The following is a 23250-nucleotide window of genomic DNA, read 5'->3' on the forward strand; positions in this document are numbered from 1 at the left end:
AACCACATAAGCAAAAATCCTTATTTTCTACAGTTTTTATTTTTCTTACATTTGAGGGAATTTGCATTCCAAGTGTACTTCAGGGAAGGTCGCCAAAAGTGGATGGATTCTTGCTAGAATATAAAAGGCAGAAATATAAGAAAAAATAAAAATCCCTGTAATGGGATGGGAATGAAGGATGACAAAAAGGACAGAATCTTTAAAAATTATTAAAAATCTAGCCTGGCATTATCATTTCACAGAAGAAGAAACTGAGGTCTAGAGGAATGAAGTAATTCATCTAAAGTCACATAAGTAGTTAGTGACAGATTCAGGATTAGGATTCAAGTTTTTTAGTTCCCTACTACTGCTCATTCCAATGTACAATGTGACATTTTCTACTATTAGTAGGGAAAAAATAGTACCAGTGCAATTATAGAATAGATATAGACATATAGGTATATATCACATACACACACACTTACACACAACACGAAGGTGATCAATATACAATCAATCCACAGTGTTGAGTGAATGTTTCAGAGTGGAATGTAACTTTTACAAACCACTCACAGAAAATGTCAAAATTATTATCATCTTATACAAATAAAATATTTTTTAGAACAAAATACAAGTATGAAGAATGTAAGTTCCTAATACACAGCGAGTTAAATGACTAAAACAAGCATGTTTCAACCTCCATTCAGTGACCCAATTATTTGAGCAATATGCTTTATATAGTTTACATTTTTTTTAAAATTCAAGGGATTTCATATAATCCTTTGAAAGTTATTATGGCAGTGAATAAGCCAAAGGTCAAGAACAAAATTTAGGATATTTGCCATTTGCTATTTTGAATTTTTGTTGCCACTCATCTCTCTACTCCCTTTTATTCTCTCTCTCTCTCTCTCTCTCTCTCTCTCTCTCTCTCTCTGTATATACATATATATGTAAAATGTATGTATATATGTATATCTATCTATACCTATCTCTATCTCCGTTTATAGCTATCTATCTGTATATCAGCAGCATACAGAACAATTCACAAAAGTGAGGCAGGTAAGGTCATAGAATCAAAGATTTATAGCTGGAAAGGACGTTAGAGTCTATCTCTACCTCTCCTCATTATACAGATGAGGAAACTGAGGCAGACAGAGGTTAATTGATCTCTTAAGGCACACATAGCTAGTAAGTGTCTGAGGTAGGGTTAAAGCTCAAGTCTTCTTGACTCTGAATCCAAGTCTCTATCTACTACACCATGCTGACTGCCTCTCAGACAAGCAATATTGTCTTGCCTGACACTAAAGAGTATCAGCCAGAGCAGTGATTAGGTGTGAGTGACCAGGATGCAGACCCAGCCACCAGCATACAGAAAGTAGCTTCCTTTACCCACCTATGGTCCTACGGAAAATTAAAATAACAATAATTTTAAAAAGTGATAAAATTAATGGAAAGCTTCAGGCTTCAGATCCTAGAGTATACTACCTCTCCCCAGGAGTCTGCCTTCATCTATAGTGGCATTGATGCTGATGATTATAAACAACATCTGAGAGGAATGAGCAAATATATAGAATTTACTGTTGTAATAAAATAAAGCTGACAACAAAATTAATCTGAAACTTATAATTACTTGCATAATGATTATAATATTTTGTAATTAGGTAAATATAGAAGCCAGCTCTCAGAAATGGTTGTGTAGTAATTAATATTACTTTAAAATGGCTAAACTCGCTGGGTGAGTTTTTTTAACATATAATTAATGCCAAAGTTCACAGTTTTCCTTAATAAAATATATCGTTTCATCATTTTTCACCATTCGCCATCACCTGTCAGAATCACTCACCCTATAAAATAACATCTACATTGAACATACAAAGTTTAGGATCCAACTACTCGATGACTGGGTTTTGTTTTGCTTTGGTTTTATTGTTGTCATTGTTTTTTGTTTTTTGTTTTTTCTCTTCAAATACTCAAACACTGAGCTTCCCTGCTCTCTACTTTTTCCCTCCCATTCTTCCAGTCTTCTTCTATTTTGATCACCTTCATTGTACCCATTGCTTTCTCTTGACATTTTACTCTCATGTGGAGATATAAAGGAATCCATGAATAACATGTAAAGTTGTTTCCCTTCCCCTTAGTTCTGGACAATATTGCTGATGGAGAACTTTAAGCAGTGCTTAAGAATAAAATAGCTTTCTTTTCTTGTTGGGAAGGAAGAGGAGGAAGAAAAAGAGAAGTAGAAGGGACAGATGGCTAATACCATGATCTTTATGCCACATAAGGATAATAATAACAATAACAACAGTAATAATATTCATATAGCTACTTAACGTTTACAAAGTGCTTTACAAATAATATCTTATTTTACCCTCACACCAGCCCGGGAAGTAGATGCTATTATTATCTGCATTTGACATATGAAAAAACTGAGGCAAACAGAGGCTAAGTGATTTATTCAAACTCATACAGACAGTAAACATTTGAGGAAAGATTGAAACTCAGGTTTTTCTGACTCTAAATCTAGTGCTCTATCCATTACGGCATGTTAACCTACAAGGACTGGGTTTGGAAGTTGGAAAACCTGAACTTGAATCCCCAATCTGACAATTACTATTTGTTTTAATATGGACAATTAATTTAATTCTTTTATTCATTGGTTAAACCATTAAAAAAAACCTTTTATTGAATTCTAGGCTAAACACAGTATCATTATTCCCATAGAATATCTTATGCTCTATTTTTATTAGTAAATTAGCTTTACTGTTCAAATTAAGATAATTTTAGCCCATTATTATAATTTAAGCCTTAGCTAAGTATTAAACCTGTTTTCTAAACATTTAAACACATATACCAGTTATAATTTACTTATAGCTTTTTTTATAAATATCCAGAAGGGACCTCAAAACATAGGGTCATAATTCTAATGTCAGATGGGACCTTAGAGGTCAACTAGTCCAACCTAGTCATTTTACATATAAAGAAACTGAGACTGAGAGGTTAAGTGACTTACCCAAATACATGCAACTAGAAAAATCACATACAGGATTCAAACCCAGTCTTCTGCTTCTGAATCACATATTCTTCCCAAGGCTTGTGCTGGTCTTACACCTTGCCCCAGGGATCTACGGGATAACTTTTTTCCCTTTTATCAATAACTGAGGTCGACAACAATGTTGTCAGAACTAATAAGGCATAGAATGATGATTCTCAGAGCTTGGTCTGCAGGCCTTTTCAGAAGGCTGTGAAGTCAAAAACTATTTTCATAATAATACAAAGGCATTTTTGTCTATTAAAATACTCACCCCCTTTTGCCAACTACATACTATGCAAGATCAAATTTTCTTTCTATATTTCAGCCAAAACAGCATATTGCAACAGATTGAATGTAGAAACAGATAGGAGAATTCAGCTATCTGCTGTTAAGCCAGACATTAAAGAGATTTGCAAAATGTGTAGAATGTTTCCTCTTCTCTCTAAATTCTTTTACAGTTGGAAAAATGGTTTTTTTTTCCATAAATGTATGTTGTTTATATTATCATGTAATGAGTTTGTCACTGCTATTTTAATAAGTGTTTTTAAATTACATGTATATTAATTTTAATATAGTAAATATCAATAGCTGTAAGCCACATAAAGATGAGAAGCACTAGAGTAGAGAAAGGGCTACAGTTCAGTTCTTTGCTCTTCTAGTGTAGGACTCTTTTCCCTGACACTGCACTGCTACAAGATAGTAGTGAAAGAATTCAAAACCACTCCCTATATACCTTGGTATAGGGATGAAAGATCATAAGGTGTAATCTCCTTGAGGGCAAGGGGTATTTCATTTTCTTTGCCTCTATGTCCCCAGGGTGTAGCACTATGAATTGCGCATAGAAAACTCTTAATGAATGTGTTGAATTAAATTGATGTGACTAAGTCTGACACCTTAGTTCACTTGGCCATCTTCTGAATGGATTTTCTGATTTAGAATTCTGGAAGTGTTGGATTTTCTTTCATGACCCAACAGTCATTAAATGGATTATGGTTAACTTAAAATAAAAGTGACAATAGACAAATGAAAATGTTAGCTGATGATTTTTTTCCCCTTCTGGAAACATGCCCAATTACTTTAAGCCAGTCTCCAGAGTGAACTTTTCTTTTTCGTGGTTGATCTGAGACACTTTTACAATTTTCCTGAAACATTACCTAGCTTTGCTACAAATATCTGCAGATTATGAATGGATTGAATCATTTATACAATATTTGTCCAACCCATTTATTTCTTTTTCCCTAGGAGAGAAGTAGCCACTTTGTCACAACTCATTAATGCCCTAAATTCCACACTACAGAGTGGGACATTGAAATCAAATGTTAATCTAGTTTAGCACATCAGATTTCTATAACAACAGATTTTTATAAGACACATGATCTTGCCACGGCTTTATCCTGTGAGTTCCTTTATCTCCAGGAAATGTAATTTACTCCTGGGATTTGTGATCTATTGCTTCAGCAACATCTTTGCCATGATTTAGATAAAATGCCATCATTAGATAGAAAGAAATACATTATGTCCAGTATTTGCCTAACATTGCCCCACCAACAGATGATAAATTATTAAAATGGAATATATGCACATTGATTGCTGTGAAGTTTACACATGGCTTAGTAAATCAAAACAAGCTGTTAAAAGATAGAAAGTCAATTGATGTGTCAGATGGGAAAGGCATAGATGGTGAAATCAACCTCATAAAATAGACTTTTTTTTAACTTGGTTTGAATTTAAATTTACTAAATTTTATAAGAAATGACTTTGACTGAACATATGTGAGGTTCAAAGAAGTGAGAGGCCAAATACATCAATCATGAAACTCAATAATAATGCTTGAAACAAATTCACACTGATGTATTTGTTATACAGAAATGCAGGGCTTTTTTTTGCAAAGAAAAAATTGACTTGGCAATATAATATAGTGAAAATAGAGATAGTTTCTACTACCTTTGAAAAGAAAAATACCTCAGAAACATTCAAGGAAGCTAAATTATTTTTTAAAATAAACATAATGCATATATATTTATGTGTCTTTCCCCTCCAGAACTGTTACCAAATTGCCAGCAGATGAATTGTCAATATAAATGTGCGATTATAAGGAATGGTACAGGATGCTACTGTGAGGATGGATATGAAATAGCAGAAGATGGAAGAAACTGCAAAGGTAACTAAAGTGTTTAAATTTAATAGTTTCATTATTTTCTTAGACACTGAGGTGCCAACCAATCCAGAAAGATGTATACCTCCTAGATATACCCCAGTGTTTAGCATATTACTTGGCATAGAGAAAAATTTTAAATGCTTTTGGATTTATTGATTGACATAGATTCATTGATTGACAGAGCTATCTAGGAGGCATAATCAATAGAGTACTGGACTTGTGTTTAGGTAAGCTCTGAATGTCTTATGCCTCTATTTCTACCTCATAGCATTGCTGTGAGGATCAAATGAAAAAAATATATGCAGTGTACTTTGTGAACTTTGTAAAACTATGTGAATGGTTTTTTAACTTAATTTCTTAGTTTACAACATTTAGTTCCACAAGCTTTTGAGTTCCAAATTTTCTCCCCTTCCCTCCCACCCCCCCTCCCAAAGATGACATGCAATCTGATATAGACTCTACATATACACTCACATTAAATATATTTTCATATTAGTCATGTTGCAAAGAAGAATTATAACCAGTGGAATGAACCATGAAGAAGAAGAAACAAAACAAAACAAAAGATAGAGCAAATATTATGCTTCGATCTGCATTCAGACTGTAATTCTTTCTCTGGATGTGGATAGCATTTTTCATCATGGGTCTTTTGGAGTTGTCTTAGAACCTTGCATTGCTGAGAAGAGCCAAGTCTGTCAAAGTTAGTGGTTGCACGATGTGGCTGTAACTGTGTACAATAGAACTATGTGAATGTTCGTTGTTGTGTTGTTCTTATTACTGGTAAGTTTCAGGACCATGTTATATTGCATTTAATTCTTCAGGTTTCCAGGAACCACCCAAAATATGAGTGTCTATACTAAGAAAATAAACATATTTACGGGGGTGGGGAGAAAATTAGGGGCTATGGAAATAGAGAACTATACTTAAAGTGAAGATGATCTTACTTCAAATCCTGTCTCAGGCATTTAATAGCTATGTGACCTTGGGCAAGATATTTAACCTCTTTTAGGTTCCTTTTCTCCATCTTTGAAATGGGGCAAAGAATAGCACCTATCTCCACTGGTTTGTTGAGAAGCTCAAATGAGATAATGTATTTTTACTTACATTTCCAAATTTTTAAAGTGGTATATAAATGTTGTCAATTCTTATTCCTTCTATCATGTTTTTTCATTGACTTTGGCCTACCATGTGATTGGGACCATTTGGATTATTCCACTGGTTCTGTCATTGGAACTACTGGCTCTTTTAAATTACCTGATACCCCCATTACATACATATGGGAAAATGGAAGGCCAGATAAGTTAGATGACTTGTCCAAGGTCATGTGGTAGTTATTGGCAAAGTTAACTTTGAAGCAAGGTCCTCTGACTCCAAATTCATTCTCTTTCCATTACTCCATACTGACTTTGGGAACTTAATTTACCAAGGCAGTATGGCAGTATAGTGTAATAAGAGGAGAATGATAAGATAATATATGCCTATATCTTTGCTATTATTTTGTGTCAGAAGTAGGACTTGAACCCAGTGCTTCTTGACTCTAGAGCTGACTCTGTTCACTACACCACAGCTGTTTTTCATTCTTGCATACAAGTGATCATGGGTAGTATGAGCAAAGCTTTCTTATATCTACCACATATTTTTCATTTGCTCTTTGGGCACCTGTAAATTTGATTCTTTTGAGATCATGTAACTCCATGATTCATGGCCACAGCATCTCACTAAAGAATATTAATATTAAACATATCAACTTTTGTGTCAGTGAGCAGTTTGAATCATGAAAAGTGTTTAAAAGCATTCCATATGCTGATATCTTCTTACTGTTTAGCTCTAGGCACAGCTAATGGTTCATCTGCAGTGCCCATCCTCCCCCCCCCTCGCTCTTTCTCTCTCTCTCTGAGAGAGAGATATCTGTATCTCTACATGCATTTATATCTGCATATATGTCAATATATCTCAATGGTCTAACTCAGTGGTGGGGAATCTGTGGCCTTGAGGCCACATGTGGCCCACCAGGTCCTCAAGTGTGGCCCCTTGACAGAATCCAAAATTCATAGAACAAATCCCCTTAATAAAACAATTTCTTCTATAAAATGTGGACTTGGTCAAAAGGCCTCACCCAAGTACCTAGATGGCTACATGTAGCCTTAAGGTCTTAGGTTGCCCACCCCTGGCCTAATTCATTCTGCTGTACATCCAATTGCATCTCATAATCTGGGAGATAGGAAACTGAGCTTTCTTTTACTATTGCTTCCTTTATCATTAAACTCCTTGAGAACAAAAGCTACCTTTTTTTTTCTCTTTGTGTTCCCAATGCTTAGTATGGTGACTATCATAATAAGCACTTAATAAATGTGTTTTCATTCATTGATTCTTTATCCATTTTTTTCCTGTGCACATAATTGGGCCAGTATCTTTTGAGTGATCATGCTTCTCTCTGAGTGTCTGTAGTGTCATGTCATTATCACAATGCCATTCCCAAATGTAAATATTTTGAGAACTTCACTATATACAGAGAATCCTTTCTGTATTTGAACTTTGTCCAGAACATCTTCTATGCCTACAAAAACCTACTTCATCCTATTTTATGACTCATTTGGTATCTTTATTTGGAAGATCTTTGAATAAATTGTCTCTGTGGTTGCATAAAATGAAATAATCTATGTAAAGAACTTGGTAAATCTCAGTAAATATCTGTTATCAGTATCATCATCATCATCATTATTATTATAGAATAGAGAATCTTAAATGATATTAACATATGCACAGGAGACACCTTGTTTAAAGACATCCCCTAAAACTATGCATTGCTCTAACAAGTAAGGTGTTTTTTTGAAGTCCAGGAAAATAAACATTGGGCTCTGGTGTATTCTACAAAATTGTCTATGAAAGACCATATATTACCTTCTCAAGTATTCTTCAAAAATACCCTTCCATTCAATTCAATTTGACAGCTTTCATTAATCGCTTCTATGTGTTAGGTACTAAGCTAGGCACTGGTGATACAAAAAAAAAAGTTTTAACAAAGTCCTTGCCCTCAAGGACCTTACATTTCTGATGGGAAAACATAACTTGCAAGTGAATACAAAGCATAAGCAAGGTAATGAGAAATGGTTTCAAGAGGGAGAAAATACTACTTACTGAGATACTCAGAAAGGCACTCCACATAGGAAGTAATAGCTAAATTGTGCTTTGAAGGAAGCTAGGGTTTCTACAAAACAGAAGATAGGGAGAACATTCAAGGTTTGTAGAATCACTTGCATCAAGTCACAGAGACAAAGGTTAGACTGGCACACACAACTAATAGATCAATTTGACTAGCATGAAGAATGTATGGAAAGCAACTTGAAATAAGACTGGAGGAACAAACCACAGAGTTTAGGCTGAGGATTTAGAATTTTATCTTAGAAACAATAAGTAATTGTTAGAAATTTTGGAGTAAAGTAATAACAAGGTTAGATATGTTTGTTTTAAGAATATCATTTTGGTAGCTGTGTGGAAGATGGTTTGGAGAGTGATGAAACTGGAGGCAGGGACTCCAATTAGGAGGCTATTGCAAGAGTCCAGGTGGGAGATGGTGAGGACCTGAGCATGAAGGAGATCAGCATAAGAGATCAGCATAAAAGGTCAGCATAAGAGATGTTATGAGGGTACAACTGACAAGATTTAACAGTTGATTGGGAAGAAGGGAGAAGGAAGAGTAAAAGATGACTCCAAGGTCATGAACCTGAATGACCTGAAGAAATATAGGAGAAAAGAAAATTGGAGGAAGAATATGTTTTTGTAGGAAATAAAATGAATTCTGTTTTAAATATATAGAGCGTAAGATGCCTAGATAGCATTTAGGTGGAGAGGTCTGACAAGAAATATGTAACAAAGGATTGAAGTTCAAGAGAGAGAGAGAGGTTAGCACTAGATATGTGCATTTGGGAGTCTATCATAGGGATGGTCATTAAGCCTATGAGAGCTGATCAACTCAAAAATGCAGAGAATATGTATAGAGAGAGAAGAGAAAAGGACCCGGGAAAGAGCCTTGGGGAACACTGACAGGAGACTGGCAGAAGAATGATGACATAGCAAAGAATACTGAAAAGGAATAATAAATCTGGTAGGAAGAAAACTGAGAAAGAGAAGCATTATGGGCATCAAGGAAGAACTTGTTCAGAAGGTGGGAATTGCTGACAGTGTTAAAAAATGAAAAAGGGCCATTGGATTCATCAAATAGGAAACTGTTAGTAATATTGGAGAGAGAAGTTGTAGTTGAGTGGATTGGAGTCAGACTGAAAGATATTGAAGTGAGTAGGAGATAGAGGAATGTAGGTAACACATGTTGACATACATTTCTAAGCACCTGGGGAAAAAGTATAGGTATAGGTAATAGCTTGAAGGACTGGCATAGTCAAGTAACTTTTTTTAGGTATAGAGAAGAGAATAGTAGGCAATGGGGAATGGAGATGTGGACACAGAGAGATGGATGATGAAAGAAAGAGATATAATGATCAAATCCAAGAAGAAAGAAAAGATCATTTATGAATATGAGTAGAGGGACTATTTTGAGCAAGGAGAAAGCCCACCTTTTTCTTTTTGAACAAAAGAAGAGAGAGTGATAATGATGAAGATTTATACACATACATATAGAATGGGTGCATAGAACATTCCTGAGATTTTATGGTGAAGAGAAGGTAGGTTAGTAGTTTTGATGTCTAATAGGTGCTTGAAAAATAGTTGGATTTTCCATCTCTTTGAGATATTTTTAAAATCAGTCTCTGCTTGGCAAAGTGATCAGGTATTTTCTAGATGATGTGACTTATTGGATTTTTTTAGCCCTTTATTGTGGCAAGTTCTTATATCACTTAAGATGTTTTAAAGAAATTATGATATTTAAATTCAATGTCTTTAGATTGCTTAGCCTTTTTGTATGTAATTAGACTTGTCCTTGGTAGTAGAGACAGTTTGCTACTGACATCATAACCAAAGTCTTTCTAGTTCAGTAAAACTTTCCAAAACTGGCATTCTACTACCATAGGCCTCATAACTGAGCTTTTCCTATGTCAGTGAGAGGTAGAAGAAGAAGTTGCTTTAAGGACTCAGCAAAGTGATGAAATTTGCCATCAGTCTCTCAGTCTTGCCAAGTCACTCACTTTTTGAGTGATTCAGTCCTTCAAAAAATCACAATAATTTGTATATTGAGAGTGTATTTTCTGCAAATTTAACTCCAATCTCAGTGTACTACTCTAGACTACATGAATCTCCACGTTTTAACAAACAGAAATTGGACAGGATGTTCCAAATTAGTTATACGAATACCCTATCCAAGGAACAAATAAGCTAGGTGAAGGGGTGTGGGAGAGAGCTGAAAAGTAAGATAATATGAAAGAAGAGCAAAACATCCCTTCCTCCAAAGGATTTGTAGTTTTGTTAGGAGTATAGGACTTCATCATATGGAATTATTTCAGATACTTTTCTTAACCTGCTTCAACCATTTTCTCAACATATTTTTGACCACTCACCTACATGGAAGCCACAAAAACAACAAAAGTTTCAAAAGCAAAATTTGTTAAATTTCCTCAGATGTACTGAAAATGTTTGATTCTGTGGCCTACCTGCAAAGCATGATGGTACTAAAGTAAGTTGTTTGTCCAGACTCAGGGAATAGTCTTAAGAACATAAATTGAAATAAATGGTATATAATTCTAGGAATGCAATTGTATGGCTGTTAGCTCCCTTTACAAAGAAATGTTATACTGAAGTTTAGTGTATCTGATAGTCTCTTCCTTTTGTCAAACAGGCAACACAGTATAGAACAGTAGAAAAAGCACTGGCCATGGAGTCAGGAGATATGGGGTGTGAAATATCATGGTGACTCGGAGTTGGATATCACAGGTCATTTAGTTGTCCAAATCAAACCCTAGATCCCATTTACAATACTCCAGAGAAGTAGTCATTCACTATCTATTTGAATATCACTAAAGATGGCAAATCCACTCTTTTGAGATAGCCCATTCGCTCTTTATAGCTCTAATTGTTAGGAATATTTTTTTGTATTTAACTGTAATTATTTCACTCAAATTTCCAACCCTTGGTCTAAGGCATTTGTACTAAATCCAAGGATAAAAAGTCTATTTCCTCTTTTACATGATGACTCTTTGAGTATATGAAGACTTTCTTTTTTATTTTCTCCACCTTCTCTTTCACAACCTAAATATCTCTAGTTCCATTCCATTCTTGAATGGCATTGTTTCTAATGTTTTGGCCATTCTTATTGCCTTCCTCTGGAATGATATAGATCATTAATGCCCTTCCTAAAAAGTTGGTCTGACCAGGGCAGACCACAGTGGAACTATCAAATCTTTATGTCTAGACAAAATATGTCTATAAATGTAGTTGAACTCTCATTAACTTTTTATTCTGCTGCACCATGTCATCAAAACATAGTATGTTTATACACAAGTGGAATGCTGAATGTCCTTGCCCAGTGAACATTGTCACAGAATCTCAGAGTTGAAAGAACCTCAGATAATCATCCAGTTGAACCTGTAGATGAACAAAAATGTTCGATAAATAATATGATCTCACATTTATACAGTATGACAATTATTTAACTCATAGCAACCCTACAAGAAAGACATAGAAGAATTATTCTCTTTTCTAGAAGTAGAAATTGAGTCTCTGAGGTAAATACCATATAACTAGCAGGAGTCTGAGGTAGGATTTTGAGTTTAGTATTCTGAGACTCAGTTCAATAACAGCATAACTCATATACCACTTCCTATATGGATTTTTCTTGACTCCCTCCCCACCCACATCTTTGAGATTAAGCTTAAAAATTATCTTCCTCATGAAGCCTTCCTTGTTCACCACCCAAGTACTTTGCACATGCGCACACACACACATACACACACTATATGTACTGAGATGCTTATATCAATCTGTCAATAAAGATTAATTACCTGTACTATGTGTCATGTACTGTGCCAATGCTGGGGATACAAAGGAAGGCAAATAACAGTCCCTGACCTAAAGGAGTGCACATTCTAATAGGGAAGACAAAATGCAAACAATTATATACAAACTATATACAGTATAAATTTCACATAATCGACAGAGAGAAGGCCATAGAATTAAGATTCCTATAAAGGGTGGAATTTTATCTGGGAATTGAAGGAAGCCAGAAGGTGAAGATGAGGAGGAAGAGCATTCTATGCATGGAGGAGAATTAGCAAAAGGGCTCAGAATTGAAGCTAGAGTGTCTACTTTGAGAAATGATAACAAAGCCTCTGTCACTAGATCAAAGAATGGGTGTGTGGGGGGGGTGAGATAAGGTACCAGGATTACAAATATCAAAAGAGTGGGCTATTAGATTATGAAGGGCTTTCAATGCCAACTAGGATTTTATATCTGATCCAAGAAGTATAAGCTTGGGGGACTTGGAAGATGGTGATGGGTAGGAAAGAAAATGAGTACAGTTTTGCATATGTTCAGTTTAAGATGTCTACATGACATCCAGGTCAAGATGAATAATAGGAGTTAGAGATGCAAGATTGGAAGTCAGCAGAGAGGTTAGGGCTAGATAGGTAGATTTGGGAATCATAGTCACAGTGATGATCATTGAATCAATGGGAGGTGATGAGCTCAATAAGGGTATAGATGCAGAAGAGAAGATGGCCCAAGATAGAGTCCTGTGGGATACTCAAAGTGAATTGGTATGAACTGGATGAAAATACAGCAAAAGAGAGGGAGGAGTGGTCTGATAGCAAAGAGAAGAACTAGGAGAGAATGACCTCATGAAAACTTAGAGAGAAAAAAGTATCAAGAAGAGGATGGTCAACAGTTTCAAAGGCTACAGAGAGGTTAAGGAGAATGATTGAGGAAAGGCCATTGGATTTGGTAACTGAGACTTAAGGAATGGAAGCCCAATTGGAATGGGTTATGAAGAGACTGAGAGGAAAAAATGTGGAGGCATGTAATATTGCTAGCCTTTTCAAGAAGTTTAACTACTAAGGGCAGAATTTAGCAATAAAGAGGTCATTGGTAACTTGTTTCCTCCCTTACTAGATTGTAAAGTGCTTGATTAAAGGGACTATTTCAGTTGTGTCTTCATATCCCCAGTGTTTAGCACAATCCCTCACATATAATATGGGTTTAATAACTGCTTTTAGATGGATTAGATAGTTCAATAGATAAAATATATTAATTAATTTTTGTATGACGTCTGCATTCACAAAGAACTGCTTTGATTGCTTGGACTGAATTGGCTCCATCTTTAGCCATAGACAAAACTTCAACTCAGGACTCAATGTTAACCTTAACATACTATTATGAAGACAACTGAATAGAGACAACGGAGACAAGCTGCATTTCTTAATAATTCTGAGCAGGGAGGCCAGAAAATCATCTTAATCCTAGAGTCACGTCACCCACTCATTCCCCTGCGGTCTCAGAAAAGAAATAGCAGTATTTTAAAGTACATGGATGCGTGCGGTTTGGAAGATGATTAAGGGGCAACCTGTCAAAGTGACAGCAATGTGTTGTGACTAAGAGGACATAGGAAAAGATATAATAAATCTTTGCTATATCAGATGGTAGAACCACTTCAGAAGAGTTGAGGAAGGAACCCATCAAATGGAGGCTGGAGTATCTCTGAAAGAGAGGTCAATCTGTGCCACCATGGAAGGAGCTGGAAGTATTCAAGATTAGCTCCTCTTTTCAATTATGTTTTCCCCTCCAGTCCCTGCAATCCCGCCTTCATTATGTTTGTCCTCTCTCCCCCAAAATAATTATTAATCTTTGACTAATATCTCTCAAATATCTCAATGGAACCATGGTGGCAATGATCAATTAATCCATACTTATGTGTTAAGTGCTTACTACTGATGTGAAATTCTAGTAATAGTGATTGCAGCCCAGTTACACTTTCTCAGACTCTAAAAATCTTGTCCGTGCCTTTCTATAAATCCCCTAGAGTGTTTGTTCAATGTGCTGGTGCTTTTTCCTTGTGCTTTTGATATTTTCTGTGTACCAGTGCAATACTGGACATGTTTATTTGCTACATCTCACTCTTCTTTTCCAGTCTTATGCCTTGGATGATATATTTTGTGCCATTTTTCATATGCTAATCTTCATTACCAATATACTGCATTATGACCTGAGCATAATGTAAATGTTTTGCTGTCCAAATTCACTTTGTTTGTCCTTTATGTACTGGGCTTCATCATTATTGTGTATCATCAATTATGGGCTCCTAGAGCAGGAACTCTCCAATTTGGTTCTTGAACTCCTTGACTTTCGATAAATTTTCTTGCCCCTTTGATTCAACATAAAGGAAATAAATTCTAGCATTTGCTATGCATTTGCACATAATAAATACAATAAAGAGATTAATTCATGTAAATAGGCTAACATGGCTATTTGAGAGTCTGCATGGCATAGTGGCTAGAGAGCCATGCTTGAAGCTAAGAAAATCTGGGTTTAAATCCTACTTCAGATACATTCTAGTTATGTAACCTTAGACAAATGCTCTAGCTGATTTCAGTGGCTTTAAATTGTAGAGAAAGTCCTGACCTGAAATGATGGAGGAAATTTCCTTACTCTACAACGGCCTATGACAATTAAAATACATTTTAAGCCTCATCCTTATTGCTAATCTAATTATTTAGCAGATATTCCCCATACCTTGAGTAAAGCTTCTTTTACTTCCTTAAAGTTGGGAAATCTCATACTACAGAGTATGTGCTCAATATTTTATTCTCTTTATACAGTTATATACCATAAGACTATGCAGAAATAAATGCTTGGGAATACACTTTAAAGGTTGAGATGATTCTGTCTGTATATCTAGTCAGTCAACAGTTATTTATTAAGTAGCTGGCATAGTAGTGCAGCTAAGTGGCATGGTGTATAGAGAACTGAATCTGGAGTCATCAAGACTTATCTTCCTGAGTTCAAATCTGGCCTCAGACACTTACCAGCTATGTGACATTGGTCAAGTCACTTAACTCTGTTCATCTTAGTTTCCTCATCTGTAAAAATGAACTAGAGAAAGAAATGGCAAATCACTACGATATCTCTGCCAAGAAAACCCCAAATGGGGTCATGAAGAGTAGGACATAACTGAAATGACTGAACATCAACAATAAAAAATAGAAATGACACTGGATTTTAAGTTAGAGGACCTGGGTTCAAGTTAAACCTCTGTGACCTCAAACAAGTGACTTCATTTATCTAAAATTAAGTTTGCTTCTCCACTTGGAAAATGAAATGGTTAGATTTGATGGCCTCTGAGGAGTCTTTTAGTTTTAGATCAATGATCCTATAAGAGTATCAAGCCTGATGATCTGGGTCTGAGTGCTAACTCTGTCACTTATTAGTCATGTAACTTTGGGCAAGCCACTTATCCCATCTAAATCTCAGTTTCCTCATTTGTAAAATGGGAAAACTACAATTAATATCACTTAGTTCAATGGAATCATTATGAAGATCAAATGAAATAATGTGAATGAATCACCCCAAGTGTTTATATATGTGATGTATGTATGTGTATACATATACATACACACATATATGTATGTGTATATATGGATATATACATACACATACATAATACATATATATCTATTAATGTGTGTGTATATATGCATATATATGCACACACATATGTATAATATATTATAACTATTAACATGTCCAGTGTGTAATCTTTGAATTATCAGAGTAGGGAAGGGTAGGAGACATTAAATGGAAACAAAATAAGTCAATATTTACACTCCAAAGGAACTCAGAACACTTTTACGTTTGAAGTAGAATGGTATCATAGATGGAAGATTGGCTTTGGAATCAAAATATTTGCATTCAGATTCCAGCTTTGATACTTAATAGCTGTGTACCTTCACCTCTATAATCCTCAGTTTCTTCATCTGTTATAGCTATTGGATGAAATTATTTCAAAGGTCCTTTCCAGCTCTTCATCGTAGGGCCATACGTCCTTTTGGATGCTGGATTTGTTGTTTTGTTTTAATAACTGCTTGAGGCCCTTGGAGCTTTGGCTATGTAGTAGCATTCTATATATTTGCAAAAAATGTCCAAGGACCACCAAACAGTCAACAGGACCCCCTTCCCAAATATAGAAGCAGTCTTTTACAGAGGAACCAATCAAGATTAAGTATAACCTTCCTATTACCTTTATAAATTAATATGTTAAACAGATGACTTTTTTTCTTTAATGTGGTTTTGGCATGTCTTTTTGGAGTTGACTTTTGCCTCTTAATAGAAAAGAACATTTCCAAAGTTTGATAAAAATATGGTCACCATAAGGAGAAAGGAATTCCACATGAATGTAGCTGTTTAGAAACGATGCCAATTTTCCTTTTAGATCAAGATGAATGTGCTGTGTATGGGACTTGCAGCCAAACCTGCATAAATACATATGGGTCATATGTTTGTAGCTGCGTGGAGGGGTACCTAATGCAACTTGACAACAAATCTTGCAAGGCCAAAAATGGTAAGTTGAAATCTTTCATGTCCTTCACAAACCTTATTTTTTTTTTGTTTCCTTACATTCTGTTTCTTTCCCTGATAAATGAGTTAGAGTCATATGTACCAAGTGGGGATAGATTTTCTTTCACTTTAATGCACTGATCCATAATTGGAAACCTAGGACAGCTCTTTCAATTGTCAGTGATCATTATAAAACTCCTTCAGTTAAGGAAGGTTTCTGATTAGCAAGAAACAGTTCAAAAGATAGAGATTAATTGATGTGAACAATTTATTTCAGGTAAGACTATTGGGGGAAGGGGGGAAGGGGATCACTGCCATTTAGTTTGTACATTTCATATTTCACATCTCTTTCCTCTCTCTTCATAGGGATTGAGCTTGATGTTATGGCCTTTCTATATAGAGCCTTTCCAACTCTGGGTTATTAATAAATATTGTTGGATTTATTCTATAATAGGTTGATAAAAATTGCCTATTGCTTATGGTTTAAGGGTAGTTAGCATGGGGTAATTTCTTGGGATTTTATACATGAGATTCTATCTGGCTTCTTCTAATGTCCCTGCAGTCTGATTTCATTTCATGCATTATCATATTATTTTGTATTGGTTAATTAATGAGGTTTTTCCCTTTCATTAGCAATTAGTAAATTAAGCATGAGATGGGATTTTCTTTTCTGAATCTAGATTAAATTAAACATTTCACTCACTGATGCTACAGTTCTCCTTTCCACAAAATGTATTTAATTTAAAAAAAATATCTGTGGAGTTATATTGGAAGAATTTTATTTTCTTCTTGGAGTTATAAAAATGGCTTAGGAAAGTTCTACTTTTTAGGCAAAATTTTGAAGAAATTAGATTAGAGTATATTTATGTTCTTGTTTTTTTTTCCTTCCACTTAGATTTCAGATTTAAAATACTAATAGACTAAAGAAGGAGAACTGTTGTCCTTTGTGGTTCTGTTGATTTACACAATTGTACTGTGGATACACTAAGATAGTGTATAGTCTGATAAACTCTACATACTGAGGTACTTCCTCTCCCTCTACTCCACGAGGATGCCACTTGTAAATGACAGAATGTTGTAGTAGTTAGATGATAGATGGTAATGTAATATAGAACCCAGGACATTTGATAACTTTGTAATTGATAATGTAATATACAAATATTTTCACCTCTAGGTCACTGGCTTAAATGCAATGTTGGGCTACAAAGTTACGAAATACATAGCTACCATGTGAAGTTCACTGAGGCTGGGAGCTTAAGACAGATGCTTTACTGGTTAAATAGAGTTAATGTTGAAACATCTGTAAGACATACAAACTAGTACCTGACATAAAGAACAAAATGGACAATTTAACCAATTTTTTTCTGTAATTCTATGGGACAAACTACTTTTTGTCTTGACAAAAGAGGTTTTTAAATAGTTATTTTGTGGGAGTATGGACATGGGATGATAATATTAGTGACTTTTCTGAGTATTTGCTTAAACATTTCATTTTTGTGGACAATGATTGTATTGTGAGTTTGTGTGTGTGAGAGAGAGAGAGAGAGAGAGAGAGAGAGAGAGAGAGAGAGAGAGAGAGAGAGAGAGAGAGAATTGTGAGAGGTTTGTCAAGGTCGTATGCTGTCATACCTGTGACCTGTCCTGCTGATGAGACTGGTGAAGCTATGAATGAATCCTTGTCATTCTGTCATTCTTTCATTCTTTCTTCTTAGGGATCACTGATCTAAAATATCCCTCAAAGCACTTCACTAGATACCAGAACTATCTCATATTTGATCATTGACTGAACAAATACAGAATGGAAAGGGCTAGATAATAGTTCTTATAAAGGAAATCTGGGCAAGTTAGTGGGCTACTAGCTTAAATTGAGTCATGTTAAACATGCTAAAATAACAATTGCCCCTTCTTAAAAAAATTAGCATCAAGCTATAAAACCAAAAAAGACAAAGGAAATCCCAACATAACCTCAAACCCCACAACTATCTAGCACTACTTCCAACAGTAAACTTAGGCTATATTAAGAGAACCTTTGTATCACTATAAAATAAATAATACCACTATATCCTGCTCTGCTTGACCCACATCTTAAGTATCGTATTAAATTCTGGGCACCATATTTTAGGTATGTTATTGTTAGGTTCTAGAGTTTCAGGAAGTTCCAACCACCATGGTAAGGGAATTGGAGACGTTGCCATAGAAAAGCTAACTTAAGGAACTGTGTATAGTTAGCTCAGAGAATTGAAGTTTTAGGGAGGATGAGATAGCTGTCTTTAAATATATGAAGGGCTGTTATGTGGAAGAGAGATAATACTTGCTCTAGTTGAACCCAGAGGCCAGAAATAGAAAGTGAGGATTCTATTTCTAAATCTCAGAGAGGCAGATTTAAGTTGTTTTCTAAATGATTGTTGAATTTAGATTTGATTCAAGGACATATTTCCTTATAATTATTGCAATCGCAAATGGAATGATCTGCATTGTGAGTCATTTAAGATCTTCAAGCTCTAGATGACCACTTTTCTAGGATGTGGAAAGATTTCTTATGTAAGTACAAATTGGACTTGATGACCCCTATTTCCAATTGTATTAATCTCTAAATTTCAAAAGGAATATTCTTGATGAGTTGAAAATTAGTGATATTCAGATAGACTAATCTTTGGTAAAGTATTAAAAAGTTCATGTGTCCCACTTCCTAGGTACCTAACATGATTAAAATACATAAGTGTACAGAAGATCCTTACAAAGTGAAGGACAGTAGGAAGGAGATGAAATATTGTTAGACTAGAAGGGCTTCTTCAAATCACCCAGTAAAGTCAGCTATCTCTTCCACTACAAGCCTGTCCTGACTGTGGAAATCCATGAACTCCCAGTCCATGAGTAAATGAATGATTTCTAAATAAAGAATGTCTGTTATGTAGATGAAAAAATAAAATTAGTTTCAAATATACATACTTAAAAAGTGCTATGTAGGAGGAGAAATACAAGAACATGTAATGTCATTTTCAACGTACTATAGTGAAGTGTTCATTACATTAGAATTGAGACAACATGATTTAAATGCCAGTAATTTTGGAATTAAATGTTAGGACTTGTCATTTTGAAAAGGGAATGTTAAAATAGTTGTCAAAACAGCTATAGGTAACTAGGGCATGTCCCTGTATATTTTTGCAATTTTACATACAGATTCAATTAATTACTTCTCAGCCCTGAAATATGGAAATTTTTTTAGCTTTCTTTTCAGAAATATGGTGATTGTAATAGAGAAAACTGAGTTGAATTTGAAGTTGCCTAGGCTAAGAGTTGGTTTGTGCAGAGGCTGGAAGTTGGAATGACACATCCTGCTTGTTTTCCTTTATTACACAGTGCTAGCAGGTGAAACCCAACAAAATACAGATCGATTGAATTTTAATTTTCAGTGTCTTGGAAACTAACTGAGAGTAAAGTAGGGACTTAGAGAAACATTCTTTCTACAACATCACTAGGGTATTTGCCACTCTGTGGTTTAAATGCACTAAGTAGCTAGAAATGGTGGGTTTCAGCCTTATCTCTAGAAATGGAATGCACTCGGGGAGAAGAAAGACCCTTCCCACTATAGAGTGACTTAGGCAGTGGAAAAATGGAACCCATTAAATCTCTTGAGGTCTCTACATCTTTTTCATATTATCCTCTTCACCACTGATAGTCATGGTTTTAGGACACGTGTAAGTTAAGCTGAAAAGAAGACTACCAGGCTCCTATGTTTTATAGATTACAAACTGGCCACTGCCATTGTTGTTATCTTCTTTCTTTCCTTCCTTCCTTCCTTCCCTCCTTCCTTTCTTTTTTCTTTCTTTCTCTCCTTCTTTCTTTCTTTTTTCTTTCTTTCTTTCTTTCTTTCTTTCTTTCTTTCTTTCTCTTTCTTTCATTCTTTCTCTTCCTTCCTTTCTTCTTTTTCCCCTTCTCCTTCTTTTCCTTCTCCTTTTTTTCTTCTCTTCACTTTATTCACGCCATAGCCCCCAAAGGACTATTATTAATTTTCATTCTTGCATTTTTTTTACTGATAAAGGGATAGAGGAAAGTAGAGAAGGAAGAGGAGAAAGGATAAGAAAGGAAGAAAAGGGCAGAGCAGTCTACTGCTGGGGTGATAGGTGGAATAGGCACACACTTACATGGTGTGATTTGAAAGACACCAGGAAAACTTATTGTCTAAAAATAGCTTACCCATAATTTACCACTGATGCCTGAAATTCTATTTCCCCTACTCTCACTTATGTAGAATTTCCACTTGTTAAACTATCAGTTTCCTTTATGGGAAATATAAATGCCCTGCAAAACTAATGTAATATGTCTCACCAACTCTTTTTTTAATTTATTTTTTATTTTTAATTTACAACATTCAGTTCCACAAGTTTTTGAATTCCAAATTTTCTCCCTCACCTTTCTTCCCTCTTCCCTGCCTAAGATGGCATGAAATCCAATATCAGTTCTACATATATTGTCACATTAAACTTATTTACACAATCATCAAGTTGCAAAGAAGAATTATAACCAATGGAATGAATCATGAAAAAGAAGAAATGAAACCAAAAAATAAGGAAAAAAAAGAAGAGAGCAAATAGTTTGCCTCAATCTGCATTCAGACTCCATAACTCTTTTTCTGGATGTGGGTAGCTTTTTCCTTCATGAGTACTTTGGAGCTGTCTTTGAACCTTGTATTGCTGAGAAGAGCCAAGTCTATCAAAGTTAATCATCGCAGATAACATGTGTATAATGTTCTCCTGGTTCTGCTCCCCTCACTCAGAATCAGATCATGTAAGTCTTTCCAGGTTATTATGAAGTCTGTCTGCTCCTCATTTCTTATAGCACAATAGTATTCCATTACATTCATATACCACGACTTGTTTAGCCATTCCTCAATTGATAGGCATCCCCTTGATTTCCAATTCTTTGTCACCACAAAAAAGAGCTGCTTTAAATATTTTTGTACATACTGGTTCCTTTCCCACTTGTGTGATCTTTTTGGGATACAGCCCTAGAAGTAGCATTGCTGGGTGAAAGGGTATGCACTTTTTTGTAGCCCTTTGGGCATAGTTCCAAGTTGCTCTCCAGAATGGTTAAGTCTCACCAATTCTTAAGAGCTTGGTATGAATGAGTTGAGAAGATAATTTTAAATGTTACAAGCAACTGAGATGGTGAAGAAAGTAGGTCTTGGTCGCAGAAATTAATTGGGCAAAGCAGGCCTGGGAAAAATCATGTAGTGCTGCCTGTTGTACAACCATAAAGGAATCAACATGAGAGCACCAGCAACCTAGGATCAGGGTGAAAATAAGCCAGGAAGGAAGGAGTGAGGAAGAAAATCAAGCATTTCATTACAAGGTCCTAAAAGGAGAGACTGAAGAGGACAAAATATATATATTTTGTGTCTTTCATTTTATCCAGGAATGGTCCTATCAGTACTTTATTATTCTGGGATCTCTCCCCAAATAGCCTGACAAAACTTTTCTAGGCTTTCTTCATGGAATTCATGCAAGTTTACACCTTCTTTCAGCAATCATGAAACCAAAAAGAAGAACAGCAAGAAGAGAAAATCCCAAGGCATCCAATACATGCCTTCTCTCTTTTTACATGAGTTTTAATAGCATCCTCATTGTGTTTCTTCTCCACTACCTCTTATTGTGTGGTCACCTTAACTGCTATGTCTGTCACCTCTCTGCTGTGCCTGGTGCTCAGAATCCTCATATTCTCAAGGAGCCCCACTCTGACCTATGCTTTCCATGATGAAAAACTCCAATAAGGATTCCAATGGGCTGATATAAGGTCATTGATAATGCTTGCCATTCATTTTTCCTTGACCAGTATCTGACATTTTTAAAAGTTTTTTCATTTGCAAAGTGGTTGTATGCATTGGTGGCAGAGAAAAAGAAACTGTGGTTTCTTAGGTGTGGCAAACTTTTTTTTTATTGTTGATCTGTATTATAAGAAAATACTAGGAACATAATGAAAATTCGAGACTGGGAAAGAGTGTATGTCCATTTTCTTTACCTCTACATCTTAACTAAAATCTAAAAAGGGAACACTTTATCTTTGAATGTTCATCAATGATGCATTTATGTGCTAGGAGTTTGATAATCAGTAACCTTTTTTTAAAAGCAGCAGATAGTTACAGAATTTCTGGCACAGTATTCATTTTTTTTTTTTGCAATGCAGCCACAAAGCCATCCTAATTAAGTCTTCTGATTCAGGAGGAGAAATGTCTTATCACATTCTGAAATTAACTTCCTTTTCTTATCTTAAAATTGGGCAATTCTAATAAAAATAAGAGTGACAGAGAAGGGAAACTCACTTAAATCTTGAGAAATTAAAAGTGGAAAAGATATATTATGTTAGTTATTCCAGAAAAAGAAAAGCAAAATTATTTCTAATTTTCCATTCCTTTGTCTCACCCAAATTGTAAGCCTAAATAAATTTTAAATTTCCAGTGAGAAAGTTTAGAGGTTGGGAATAAATAGTTTAGAGTATATTTATATCAATCTTTGTAGAAAACATTCTTCTGAGAATCTCAGAATTATCAATGGATTAACCATAATTGGAAGAATATTGGCTAATAAGCCTCCTT

At 35.2% G+C, this 23250-nt stretch overlaps 1 protein-coding gene across 1 annotated transcript in view; it reads left to right on the forward strand.

Moving 5' to 3' along the window:
* LRP1B (LDL receptor related protein 1B) overlaps window positions 1–23250 on the forward strand; it is a 2306513-nt gene that overhangs the window by 1011623 nt on the left and 1271640 nt on the right. Inside the window, exons 4-5 of the mRNA XM_036744555.1 lie at window positions 5052–5171; window positions 16534–16662. Coding sequence (XP_036600450.1) covers window positions 5052–5171; window positions 16534–16662 — 249 coding nt within the window. The remainder of the gene's footprint in view (window positions 1–5051; window positions 5172–16533; window positions 16663–23250) is intronic.

This window comes from Trichosurus vulpecula, chromosome 2 (assembly GCF_011100635.1).
Source record: "Trichosurus vulpecula isolate mTriVul1 chromosome 2, mTriVul1.pri, whole genome shotgun sequence".
In the NCBI taxonomy this organism is placed as follows: domain Eukaryota; kingdom Metazoa; phylum Chordata; class Mammalia; order Diprotodontia; family Phalangeridae; genus Trichosurus; species Trichosurus vulpecula.